The 14,914-nt window shown below is 32.6% G+C and overlaps 1 protein-coding gene across 1 annotated transcript in view; it reads right to left on the minus strand.

Annotated features, from left to right (window-relative positions):
- DGKH (diacylglycerol kinase eta) overlaps positions 1–14,914 on the minus strand; it is a 220,383-nt gene that overhangs the window by 129,056 nt on the left and 76,413 nt on the right. Inside the window, exon 3 of the mRNA XM_051983870.1 lies at positions 3,296–3,406. Coding sequence (XP_051839830.1) covers positions 3,296–3,406 — 111 coding nt within the window. The remainder of the gene's footprint in view (positions 1–3,295; positions 3,407–14,914) is intronic.

The following is a 14,914-nucleotide window of genomic DNA, read 5'->3' on the forward strand; positions in this document are numbered from 1 at the left end:
ATATTTCAATGCTTAGTTACTTCAATGGAAAGACAGGGACAGAGGATTGTTATTAGAAAATATGGTTCAGGTGTAATAAATGAGTATGATTAGGGGATGTGGACTACATATAAGTTTCATGTCCATATAACATGATTATTTTCTTTGAGAAGAGAATTGGGAAGCAAGGGGTAAGATAAACATCAAAAATATCAACAAATTAAACTAATTATGTTCTTATAGATAGGAAATGGCTGGTTACTAAGGGACTAGTCATTTCAGAATCAACAGTTAATGGAGAGTCAGACTGCCAACTTGAGAGAGAGAAAAATTGAATTCAATACAAAATTGGAAGATAACTTTTTAAAAGGTATGGTGTACACTTGAGACACCTTCAACCTGACATTAAATAAAATTACTAAGAAATAGAAGACTGATTATTGACATACAGTAACAATTTTCTAAGGAAGTTTAAATGATGTAAAGCAATTGTTACAAAAGAGACCTACATGCTGCCTTAGGCAAAAAACACTTAATGTTCTTGGTGAGCAGATGGATGGCATCAAGAACTGCACTACTTTAAAATAAAAATCCCGTTAATAAGACATTACAGGAGAAAGGATTATGGAAGATTATGAGTAACATCGCCTCATAAAACAATTAGTTACAGTAGAGGGAAAAACAAGTTGAATGAAAGCTTGGCAAGACACCCAACCAAGCCACATCATCCTGAAGTTATTTAAAAGTGAAACAATTTCTTTCACAACATGATTAAAGTGGAAATGTGTTTTACATGATTGTACATATATAACCCATATCAACTTGCTTGCCATCTTAAGGGAGAGGTAAGGAAGTAAGGAAGGGAAAAAGTGTGGAATTTAAAATCTTATAAAAATGAATGCTGAAAATTGTCTTTACTTTTACCTGGAATAAAATACTATTAAAGAAAAAATAAAGATGAATCAAGAAGGACCATGAAAGGTTACGTATCTGTCAAGATTCCTCTATGTCAGCTACCTCTGATTTTGTCAAAAAAGCACTCCTTTCTACAACAAAAATCATAACCCTTTCATATCTTAGAGTTTTGCAAAATGATCTAAGGCTCTTAGTATTTAAATTATTTCTCCAAGGAAATAGAGCCCAAAAATGTATGGATGGGACTGAAAATTAGGTCTGCCTAACACTAAGCCCAGTAAAAAGATATATCTAAAAAAAAATTTTTCCCTCAATGAAAAAAAAAGTCACAAGACTTTGGACTTTTATGTCAAAGTTCCTAATATACCATATGAGGAAATGAAAACAACACAAAAGAAATGACAAGAACAACTATGATAGATCGCATGCATACAGAGAAAGTCCACGCTTGGAATTTTAAGGACAATGAGGAATAGATTCTGAAGATATCTGGAAAAGGGATGATAGTACAGCTTTGGGGGAATCCTAAATGTTATTATTACTGAAAAAGACTGAAAAAAATTCCTGAAAAAAATCAATTCATATGTTTACTTTTTTGCCTTTACAAAATCTTTATGAGAATGATCTACACACATATCAAGGACATCATTGACAAAGATATGAGAAGGGAAACAGGCACTTTCCAAAATGATGTTCAAAAAACAGGATAAATTTTTGGAGTAATGCAATTGACTATTGAGAGAGAGAGAGAGAGAGGGAAAGAGAGAGAGAGAGAGAGGAGAAGGGAGAGAAACATATAAATACATGTATAGAAATAGAGAGAGAAATAGATGACATAAACACACACATATGTTTGCCAAAGTTACTTACTACTGTGTCACAGAATTTATATGGCACATGGAAGGAGGATTCTCTCTAGATTATGAAAGTGTTCCAGATTTTCCTTTTTGTAGAAGATATTGTGCTTTTTGTATTCAGCTCACAGAGCTTCCTGAATGACATCCATAAGAATTCAAGAAAGTAGATGAGGAGGATCTACTTACTGTTCACATTTTGATATGCAATATATGATAGATATCCCATACAAATGCCATCTTGGACTTGTGAAAAAAAAAAAAATATATATATATATATATTTGTGAAAAGAGAAGAAGCCTGGGCCCATTATTGAGCAGAAGTAGAACAAATCAGATTGCCCTTGTGAAAATGTGCATAGGTTTTAATGACTCTAAGCAATGACTCTCTGAAGCAAATTATACTTTTTTTAACATCAATTTTTTTGGGGTAACATTTCCATAGCCTATTATACTCTGGAAAATTCAAGTCCAAGATCACACAAAGAGGAAAAAAAAGATGCATCACTGCAACATATTAGAATATGAAATTATGCAAAAGTCAAGCATATATATGGATGGATGGATATATATGTATATATAGTATGTGTTTGTACTTAATTATAGATATGGCAACCATATAGCAAGAAGTCACTGACAACCCTCATTCTCAATTATTAGCCATCAATTGTCAAGAGATGTAGGGAAAGATTACAGAACCCTAAGGAACTCAAGAATTTACAGGAAACTATGGATGAGAGTTGTACTGTGTGGCTTGATTGTAATCTGCTTCATTTGTAGAATTATCCATATTGCTGAAATCACAGATCAATCAAAATATTTAAGTATGTGGTTTCTTAAGCATTGTCCCAAACAAAATGTTTTATTAATGGGCTATTTATGTTTTATTGGTGAATAAACTAAAATTCTAAATATTTTTCCTTCTGGTTTTGAACAGCATTACCAACAATTGTATCAACAGCATGAATAACCATACTAATTATTAACTGCTACAAGCAAGAAGTTTTTCACACTGCATACTAATAAGTGGTACCAGTTTTATATGCCTATTTGACCACTGGCAGAGGATTAAATCTAACTTCATTCAGTGAAATTCTTTTTAATGAAAAGTTTTAATTCAATTTAAGTAAAAGTTTGACTTCCCCATCATCATTCTATATCTATTTGTGGATCATAAGATTTAAAGAATTAAGAAAAGAAGAAAAGAATTAGAACAAAGATAAAACTTCAAGTTTATTTTCTTAGAAAGTAATCTTTGTTTTATACAGAAATAAAATTAAGCTCTAATTTAATCTATATAATAAAATAGTATCACACTGAATAGTTATTATAAAATTTTCTTTAAGGTACATGTTTGTGGGACTACCTGTTTGGCAAAAATCGACCTTTTTGCAAGATTATTTTTGTACTTTAATTACTAACTTCATTCCCATCCACCTTGGATGGAGCAGCATTGGGGAGAAATAATACTAACTGATTGAACTTACTTTCACAAACAACAACAATTTGCTTTATAGGGATTTGCCATTAGCTTCATAACTCCTTACCTTTGAGTCCTTCGCATAGTAGAGTGTTCGACCTCGAAGTTTGAAATAGCGTTTTTTCCACCTTTGAAAGGAGCTGGTCTGCTTCAGTAGTAATCCTTCCTTAATACTGGTCTAGGGAGATAAGCAAAATAATAAAATTAAAATAATAAATATTACCAAATGAGCACTTTTATCCCATTAAACATTATCATTCTGTCTCAAAGGATTCATATATATCATATAAAATGAGAACATTTTAGTGCTTCATTCTACTAGTCATAATTATTTTAGAGTAGACACACACACATACGTGTGTGCGTGTGCGTGTGTGTGTGTGTATGTATGTATGTATATTTTGTCTTCCTTAATTAAGTGTAAACTCTTTAGGGCAGGTTGTGTTTTAGTTTTATTTTTCTTTGGATCTTTGACTCCTATCTGGTACAAAATAAACTCTTAACAAATTCATGTTGATTGGCTGATTTGTTGACTGATTGACTGATAGTCTTAAGTCACTTAATTATAAAGAAACAGAACTTACTTTCAAATACAGGAGTCTTACTTATGCCAAATCTAAATGAACATACAATTAGTTAAATTCATGATCCTATCCAAAAATATTGATGAATTAATGAATTATACAAAATAGAATTAGAGCTAGAAAAGATATTATCCCTCACAGCAATTAGAATGTAAATCCAGGTCCTCTGACCATACTACATTATGTTGTCTCAGTCAATTTGTGGTTAACATTTTATGACAATAATGTGGATAACATCAGAGAGGGTGTGTTGCTCCAATTTAAAGATGATGTAAAATTGGGAGGCAAAGGAAGCATGTTGAACCAGGATTCAAAAAGACATCAACAGAATAGAAAGTGAGTCAAAATTAATAAGATGAAATGGGAAACAGATGAATATAAAACTCTACAGTTAACTTAAAAACTCAAATGTAAAATTCCAGAGAAAGGGAATTATGGTGTGGATGTAGTAGAAAGGACTTGATAGCCTAAAGAAACTATCATGGTATATAAGCATAAGCGATAATAAATCAACCATATACAGTAGTGACTAAAAATGCTATTATTATCTTGGGCCACACGCATAGAAGAGTAGTGACCATAAAGGTAACAATTTGATTCTTACCATATGGATTTTAATGTAAGGGTTAGAGTGAAGAACTTATACGACAGAAAGAGAGGGATGTGGGAAAATATCTACTCATCTTAAATTTGCCATAGCAGAATAATATCTATATTGTGATCCAAATTGCCTGATTTTGCTTTCTATAAATTGGTGTCAGTTTACATGTGAAAACTTTTAAACATAAGAAAACAATCCTGGGGCCAAAGTTCCTATACTCAGGAATCTCCCAAGCCATGCTCTCTTCTGGGTTACTAAAAAACAGGTCCAAATACCTCTCAGTTATGTATTTGCATAACTTATGCCCTTAACATTCTGAATCTAGTATTATTACAAATTTAATAAAGAGAAGGGGCTTTTAATTTTTAAAAATTTAAGATCTTGAAATTCTAAAGAACATTTTCTTCTATTCATGTGCAATTCTATAAAAGTATTCTAAATAGTCTAAAACATGAAAATATAAGCTGATTCAGGATCAGAAATGGACATCTTATGATTAACTTAAAAGTTAATTGCCTTAACTTAATGCACTTTTAATATCTCTGGGAGAAAGCAAAAACCATTTAGTTCTCTTTAGCCACTTGGATTTTGTTTTGCCATGCTGAAAACTGTATTTTTAAACAAGAGAGAGAGGGAAAGAGGGGCAAAGAGAAAGACAAAGACAAAGACAGAAAGAAGAGGAGGAACAGAAGAAACAGAGACAGAAACAGAACAAGGAGATATTGGACAAGTAATTTAACTTTTCTAGGCTTCAATTTCCTCATCTGTGAAATGATTTTGAGTGGTTATTGAGGTTTATTCAGGAGGTTTTACAATGTTCTCAGATTTGATATAATCAGCATAAAACTATTGACAAAGAGGAGCATCTGAAGGACCTCATCATCTTGAGAGACTCTTGTTTAACTGGAACTGTTTACTACAGCTTCTCTTGAATAGTGGCAAACATTTTCACCAAGCATCTCTCTGTTTTATATCTTACTGGAGATAACCTCAATAACAACTCAAAGTCACCTAATATCATTATTTTTCAATTAGTTTATTATGATGAGGTAGGGAATACTATAGTGTCTGAAGAATTGAAAATGAGTACTATCTAGAGTGTGGTAGAAAGGACATAGCATGGTGCATGTACATAGTCTAAAGATATTACAAACTAAAGCATATCTATTTTGATTATTATAAGATACATATTAGTGAAATCAATTTATTGGTGAAAATCGATGTCTTGTGCCTACACTAAGGGCCAGAAAAAGTTATTAAAAGCAGCAGAATAGGAAACTTTCATTTCTACTAGTCTCTTCAACTCTTTGAACTTCCTGCAAGTCTCTTTGAGTTCTGAAATCACTTCTGGCTCTTCTGGTTTCCATCTTTGAGAAGGAAGATGCCAATTCTGCTTCAGGTTGCTGAATAAAAAGACTGAGAAAATAGGTGCTGGCAACCTCCATCATACCCCATTTCCAACCTTTCCACATGAGGAACTTTGGGGAATTTCCCCTTGGGTGAAATCTAAAACTCTTGTCTCTTGGTTAGATTGAGTTATCCAGCAATGGCAAGGCTCTTTCACTCCATATTATCTGACTTGTGGCTGAACATTCTGAGCTTGCATTGGTCTGATCAGCTACAAAATAACCCACTATAACTTGACACTAAAATAATAATGTCATCTTTGTCCTCTTTGAGAATGAAAGACAACAAACAATGACCACCATCTGATATATCTCATCCTATGTATAATTTGACTACTGATTTTTATAAATGGATTTCTTTGATACTCTCTATGTATGTACATTGTGGAATATGTATTTGGTGGGAAGAGAATTAAACTTCAGCTATAAAGTTTGAGGTTCTGTGTTCCCCAATTAATGAAACAGTGATTAGAAATCAGCTTCGACCTGAAAACCATATCCCCTAAACTATTTAAGAGAGCTGATAGATATAATTTTATATCACTGTCTCTTCTCTCTAAGGAGAGCAGAGGGGCTAAGCTTGTGGCCCTAATTTCTTACTTCCCCTTCTATCAGGAATAAAAGTCTTTCTTGGAAAAATGTGAGCTGAAAAAAAGACTAGAGATGTCTGTTCTTCCTCTTTAGTTACACAAAGATACCCTATGCTATATGTGAAGGACAAGTCTTCACTGTATAAGAAAATGGTGAATTTAATAAAACCCTCAGTTTTTATGTCACCAAAATAAAAAAGAAAGAAAAGAACAGTAAACCTGAAACTCCAGCTTTCTAAAATTTGGAATATTAACAATTCAGTGGCAAAATTAATGATTAATTAGTGATGAAATATACCAATGAATTCTGAAGTAAATATTCATTTTGGTTCCTAAAGTTTGATTTGCTTCATCAGGCATGTCTAGTTTTTTTTTTAACTACTATGGTTCAGAGTGGCATTGAGAAATTAGTTACATATACTCCACATGTAGCATGAGCAGAGATTCATATCTAGATCTTCCAGACCTAAAAGTCAACTGTCTACCCATTGTGCTACATTGCCTCTCAAGTTTGATTATTATGAAAAAAGAATAGTATAATAACAAAAGGGAAAGTATTACTATTTTAGGAGGTTTGTTTCAAATTTACCTAAAAGCACTAGAACTTTCTGGACCATATATTTATTAACAGCAGATCAAATAAACCTTAGTAAACATTTGGCAGTTCAAATAACAAAGTTCCACTGAGCAAAACTCTTTTCACTATTAAGATTACAATTGCTAAAAGAACGAGAAAGTCAGTTTGACAGACTGGCAAGATTATTCTTTAATCACCAAAAGTTAAATTATAAAATTCTAATTGAAGCAATGTCCAAAAATTTCATGATTCAATCTGATTCAAGCACATTCTCTAAGATTCAAATTTGGCAGAGCTATCCAAGGTGCTGAGAGGGAAAGAAATTTTAGACAAGACATAGTCTCTTCCCCTTTGGATCATATAGTCTAATAGGAAAATGGCACTTAAACAAAAAATTACAATAGAAAATAATATACAGCCAGCCACAATTCCTCTCAGAGCACAATTCCTGTCCTTAAGGAGATTATATTCTAATGCAAAATACAATACAGAATAAAATTGCACATGAAGACTAATATATCATATAAATGGAAAGCATTTAGCGTTGGTGATCAGAGTTCAGAGACTTCTAGAGGCTTCTTGAAGTGTAATTTTATCCATCTTAAAGAAATCCAAAGAATCAAGGAAACAGATAATGAAACAATATTTCAGATACAAGAGACAGCTAATAAAAAGACATAGAATTGGGAAATTGTCATATGTGAGAAATAATCTGTGTGCCCCAACATTTTATTTTAGAGATTATGGTTCTTCACAAACTGATTTTATTACAAATGTTATTTTTGATCTCTGTTTAGCACCCAAAATGTTCACTTAAAAAAAGGGACAGCACTTCACATTTGGAATGAACTCTTAGAATCACTTACTTCCTTAAAGAACAGTCTAGGTACCAATTAAAATATGTCCTGTCCTGTTCTCTGTCCACCCAGTTGTTAGTGCACTGTTCCTACAGAACTCACTTTAACTTTGTATGTAACTTGTATTTAATGCACACATATACTGTATTGTACAACAGAATGTAAGCTGTTAAAACAGCAGAAAATGTTTCATTTTTTTTCTTTTTGTCCCAATCCCCTTACAAACACTAAATACTTAAAAGTGCTGAATTGAACTGTCTGTTGGCTGGGACACCTAGGCTAAAACAAAATTTCCCAGATGCAATTAGACTAGTGCAGAATATAGTACATATTCTTATACATTATTTGCTACAAATGAAATCTAAGAGCATATTAGCTTTTTGAAATCTATACCACACTGCTGATCCATCCTGAGCTTGCAATCCACTGAAGCCCCTAAATTTTTCAATTCATACCTACTTAACTAGCAAGGTTTTTTTCTAGCTTGTTCTTAAAAATGTGAATTACTATTCAAGACAATAAGGAAATGTAAGGATGACTTTTATGGGATAGATCTCTCATATGTAACTAAAAGAAAAAGATAACTCTGCTCAAAATTGCTTTTATTGGATTAAAAAGCTAATAACTACTACTTCTCAGCATTATATGAAACCCACAAAACAAATTTCTTAGATTGATTTGAGGAAAGGAAAATTTCATTTCTTTATCTTATTTAGATTCTAATTCCTAATGACTATATAATCAGATTTATGGTGAACAAAACTAATTACCATCAGAAAAGTTACAGAATGTTGATGTTTAAATCCTTATTTGGTTTTTTAGTCAAATTAAGTATACCAGGATTCTCTTGCAGTTACAGCAATTATCTAGGTATTAGTTCTGAATTTACCATAATAAAGTGTCTTCCATATAGAGCAAACAGAGGGAAAGGCAGGAATATAGTAGATGAAATGTGTGTAAGAAACAGCAGGGAGATCACTTTGGTGGGCCAGAAAAGGCATAAAGAAGGAAAAATGTGAAGAAAATTCAAAAAGGATGGCTGAGATCAAAGTATGAAGATTGGAAATCTCCACCAAACAGAAGAGATTGTAGGGAAATGAGAAAAGGAAAAAATGGACTTTTTTTAGTAGAGCAGTAGCATGTTCAAGCTAATGCTCTAGGAAATTTTGAGAAAACTACAAAGGATATTGGAGAGAAGGATTTGGGGCTGGGAAGACAATAATAAATAGAATATTGTAATAGTTCAGAGAGGAGGTAATATAAGGTTTCATAAGAGTTGAACTAATACCCAACTGCCTGTCCTCAGGTAGCTCATAATGTACTTAGGGAGACAATTTATATATAAACACAGTAAGTGGAGAAAAATTCCAGAGTAACAATGAAAGTAGATTTAATAGGTTCAGACAGAGACAGCCACAGAGCTTTTATGGAGTAAATTATGGAATAATTATTACATATAGGACACTGTGCTAAGCACTGGGGAGATAAATACAAAAAAAGCAAAACAATCTCTATCCTAGAGAAGTTTAAAACAGCATTGAGGGGTATAAATGTGGCGTGGAAGTGGAATGGGTGGGAGCTGGTTGCCAGGAAGTGAGATGGAGGCCCAGTTCCATGCAAAATAAGATGAATCTTATTCCTATCAGAGTTCAAAGTAGTTGCAAATTAAGGGTCAAAGTCCCACTGAAGAGGGGGTAGGGATCATGGATGGAGTGGAGGAAGAATGCTTTAGAGATGATGGCCAAGAAGCAAGTTGCAAGTCTGGTCCCGTGGAAGAAATGTTAATGATGGCTGACATCTCAGAATTGAAAGATACCTCAGATAATATCTTATCATGATTCCCTCCATGAAGCATGATGCTCTTCTGCTGTATCCCATCATCCTGTCCCCAAAAAAAGTAATCTAAGTGACCTATCACTTTATGATTATAGAGATAGAAAATTAACTGCTTCCCAAATCAAGTGAAGTCAAATCAAATCTAGTCAAGGAACTTAAGAAGTGCTTTCTCTGTTTTGGGCACTATACTAAGCCCATTGGCTTTAAAAGCATCCCTTTTCATTTTTGACAAGTTCTAATTGTTAGTAAGAACTAATAAGCAATTAAGGATAAATAAGCTTTTATACAAAAAGTATTCCTTACCTCATATAATAGAACAATAAATTTTGGCTTTTAATAATAGGCTCTGTTGCAAATTTTTCTCTTGAAGCAATTTGTAAAATTGTTACAGATTTGCTAAGGTATATCTTCTTTGAGGAAAGAAAGCTGAAGCTGAGCTAGGGTTTTGTGGTTTATGCTGCCCCAGTCTGGCACTGAGAAAAAGCTTCAAGGATTCTTGGATGTGATAAATCATTTATATTCAGTAAACATGCCTCTTGAAATGCATAACACGTTGGTCAAAAGCCTTTCTTTCATGTCTACATATCAGCAAAATGAGTTCTAAGTTTCAATAAATTCCATAAGGTAAAAAACAATGTTGCTTCTAGATTTTTTTCAAGTTACAAGTAGACAGTAAGAATAAAGAAGTAGGCTGAGTGCTGTATTCATGTGAATAAAATTCATCAGTACCTAACTACCGGCTAGATCTTATGCCAATCATACAAGGGAATGCTTGGACAAAGCTCACACAGGATGAGAGGAATAGATAGATTGGGATTTGCATTGATAAACTGAATAACAAAACAACTATAGCATGAGCAGATGATCCAGGCTATATTTGCAACAAACTATGAGAATGAATATATGTAGACAATAGTTCACCAAACAAACCAGTAATATTAATGCAATTCATATATGACATATAATTATTATTGTGTTAGAAGGTAATCAAGTAAAAGTTAAAGAAAGTTAATATAAATGTAATAAGCATTACCTTTACTAACTAAACCAAATGAGTTTTGCTTTTCTCACCTTGTTAATTTTCCAGTGTTTATTACCATTATCAATATCAATAATTTTTCTTCATACTTCTTACCATTTAATCACTCACTATAATCATGACCACAGACTTTCAAAGAAAAATTCTTTGAATCTCATTCTCTAGAGGCTGAGGTGTCTTTGTTCCTAAGCAAATTATCCCATACTTCACAGATAGTTAGCTGAATGCATTGTCCATTTTCTCCTAAGACACTAAAACTTTTCTCTCTTTTCCCTTTTCTCCAACTCAGAGAGTTCTAGTTTCCTTCCCTGCCTCTCTACAGGAGCTCAAATTTTGAGGTCATTCGACTGAAGAATACTTGTCCAGAAAGCAAGAGCATTATTGCAATTTATTTTATTCTCTGCTTGACCACATATGAGAAGTTAACAGAAAAATTCTAGCCATAAAAGCCAAGATATATGATTCATATTATGTTTGATACCCATCTCAATTTTGAGACTTTATCACACATTTAAATATCCTCTCAAATCATACTTTAAAAAAAAGAAACTTTCCTTAGTCTCTTTTCTCTCTGTAACCATTATCTGCCATTGTTACTTACTACAACCTACTTGTTAACATAAATGAATATATATTAATGCAGTCTTTAAGAAAGCTGTCTTTTCTATTCAGAACTTGTTATGCAATGTTGAATAGTAGGTGCTGAAGAAATGTTGCAAAATTGAATTGAAGTTGTAGTATTTCTACACACACACACACACACACACACACACACACACACACACAAAACAACTGAATTTTATGACAACTTCCCATCTGTTTAACTAGGTTATTAACTTCTAAAGCTAATTTCTTAGGAAAAGAACACCATCTTAAATGGTGAATGGGAAACAACTTCAACAAACACAATCCTATTAAAAGGCCAAGAGTCAATTGATAGAAAAATACATCGTAAAACTATCTTAATGTAAAGAAACCTATATGTAATACCATGGTAATGAGCAATAAGGAAGACAGCTATTTCAGGCTACTACTCCATGTTGGACTGCTCTTGCAGAGATAACAGATTGGTTTTAAATGTTATAAAGGTCAAAGCACTGCTAGTTTCACATATTTGGGTAATCTGATTGTCTTAATAATCTTTTTATGAAGCATTACAGTGAAATTCATGGAATAGCTATCACTTTTATTACATTTCTCCATCATTAAATGATGTTATTACTGTGGTAATATTTTCATTGCATTTTTTTTCTATACAATTACAATGTGCTAAGTTCTTTCTTATTACAAAGAACTACTTGTGGAAGTATGATACTTATACCTTCTAGTCTGCTTTATAACTGCTTTGACTTTTGACTTTTGGAAAATTTGAGAGATAAGGTAAAGGTTGTTCTAACTACTAGTTAGGGAAAAAAATTGCACTGAATGGCAAGCATGAAATGAAAGATGAAATAAAAATCCAAATAAGATACTTGATGAATGGTCATCATCTGTCATTTCCCAGTCATCTATTCACAAGCTATCTGCTTTCCAGCTATCATTCTCATCTGTTCCAGTGGGATCTTAGACTATGTTCCAGAGTTCCCCTGGTCCTGATAAAAAAGATTTTGCTCTATCTTGCTGTATTTAAACATGCATAATATTTTCATCTGTCTACTCACTGTATTCTTATTCAAGTTCCACCATTTCGCCCCAGGTACCCATTCCTTCCAAAATCCATTATATGTCTTGTTTGCTTGTATTTGTATGCCCATCACTGAGCACATTGGCTGGCAGTTAATAAGAGCTTAATTAATGCTTTATCTAGCTAGCTAATTAGTTATCTAGCTATCTTTCTATTTACTCATTTATCATCTATCACTGATCTCCCCTCTATCTGTCTCTCTCTCTCCATTCATCTGCTATTAACAAAAAAGAATGGAAAGATCATTTAAATGGTATTTATCAGTGAGTCCATCTTCAGCTGTAGATAGAAAAAATAGAAATTGTACTTGAAGATATTTTTGCCATAATCATTTTATCAGAAATTATAGGATCTCAGAGTTGGAAGAGAGCTAAAACCTCTTGAAGAAGGAAAAGAGTTGCTGGACCAAGCTTCCTGGAGAAAAGAGTAGAATTTCTGGCTCAAGGAAGCGCAAGAAATGTGGAGAAAGAAATGCAGACCTTGCCTTTCTCTGGTGCTAGATCCAGACATAAACAAAACATTTGAAAGTCAAGTTTAAATCGGCTTTCCAAATATGAATTTAAATTTATTTCTTGACATTCAGAAAGACAGGAAAACCTAGCATTGGGATCTAAAACCCTTGGCTCACATTTAGATATGAACAATTTCCAGGAGTATATTAGCTAGTTTTTTTGTCTTTTTCCTTCAGAGGAATATATACTTGAATATGAAGAATTTTCAAAAGATACAAAGATCACATGGACTAAATGTCCCAAAGACTAAACAAATCATAATGAAGCAAAGATACACATGCTACATATAAATTGAAAATAAATATAAATTTGGAACTTGAAGCCACTGAACTAATGTAAAAAACTAGGCATCAAGGTACCTTTGTTTTTTTTGATTGACACTAGTCTTTTGAACTTTCATTTTCTCATTTGTCAATATATTAATACTTGTCCTGTCTACCTCACATGGCTAATCTAGTGATCAAGTGGAATAATCTTTAGCTTCTTTTCAAATTTAAGAATTTTACAAATTTGAGAAACAGTTCTTCTTATGCATCGGTTTGTTTCTGATACATTTTCCATGTCTCTTTCTGCTCCTACACCTATCTTGTTTAATTTGCTTAGCAAATACTTTTTTAAATGATTAGGAGAAAGAAAGGCTATAGCCACAAGATTAAATTACCAAAAATTCTGAATTACCTAAACTAATGAAGTTTCACTACAATAGAGATAAATTGAATTTGGGAGGAAAAAGAGTTTTTTAAGCAACTGTTTAACCTACATCTGAATGAAAGCCAAAAAAATTCTGAAGTACTTAGCCACTTTAAAATCTGACTAGCAAACATAAATAAATGTGCTAATTTAAACATTTATTTAGTCATTAAAGTACTTACAAAATTCTCCAAGGATTATATATTCCTTTCCCTCTATCCTTGTTAGTGGTACTAATGTACGTAAAATTAAAACATTATACCTCCTCTCAAAAAAAAAAAGTTTATAATGTAGATTTTATTAATGTATACTTTGTAATATAGACTACTAATGTACTTTCCCCTTAGGGAGAATTATGAGTGTTACATTGTTTAGGTGCTTTTGAAAAGCATACAAAATAATATGAAGAATCTTCAAAAGATATAAAGAATGCATGGATTGAATGTCCCAAAGACTAACTTTCTTCATAAGGCAAATTAATACTAACTTTTAACTTTAGTTTTTCCAGCAATCAAAATCAGTCGACAAGCATTCATTAAGAGTCCATTGCGCAATTAGATGGTGCAGTGGATAGAGACCAGCCCTTACATCAGGAGGACCTAAGTTCAAATCTGGCTTCAGACACTTAACACTTCCTCGCTATATGACCTTGGGCAAATCACCTAACCCCAATTGCGAAAGAGAGAAAGAGAGAAAGAGACAGAGAAAGAAAGAAAGAGAGAAAGAAAGAGAGAGAGAGAGAAAGAGAGAAAGAAAGAAAGAGAGAAAGAAAGAAAGAAAGAAAGAAAGAAAGAAAGAAAAAAGAAAGAAAGAAAGAAAGAAAGAAAGAAAGAAAGGAAGGAAGGAAGGCAGGCCATTGTGTTAGGGAATATTAGGGAATGTCCTAGGCTTTGTGAGTTTTTCAATCAAAATATCATATTGATCCTTTTACATCTAATTTTTCTCCATTCAAATTAGAATATGTTGAGAATAAAAATACTTTTATTCTATGCATTGCCTATATTCCTCTGATTATTCACAAATTCTCTTAAATGTCCCCTACTATAACATATGGTCTGCTTCTTCCAGTTCTGGCCCTACTTATCCCCTGATTGAAGATACTATTTACTATAGTAGCAAATTTAGGTATATAAATATGTTTTACATGGGAAAAATTGGTCTAATCAAAAGCCACATTGTTTTAGAAACAATTCCATATGATTTCACAAACCAGAAGTGCTATATCACATTAGAAAAGTTTCTTATTTTGGTAATCTCAAATTTTCAATCAGAATTTTTAGTAAAAAGTAAAATTAATTTTAAAATTTAAA

The sequence above is a fragment of the Antechinus flavipes genome, chromosome 3 (assembly GCF_016432865.1).
Source record: "Antechinus flavipes isolate AdamAnt ecotype Samford, QLD, Australia chromosome 3, AdamAnt_v2, whole genome shotgun sequence".
NCBI lineage: Eukaryota > Metazoa > Chordata > Mammalia > Dasyuromorphia > Dasyuridae > Antechinus > Antechinus flavipes.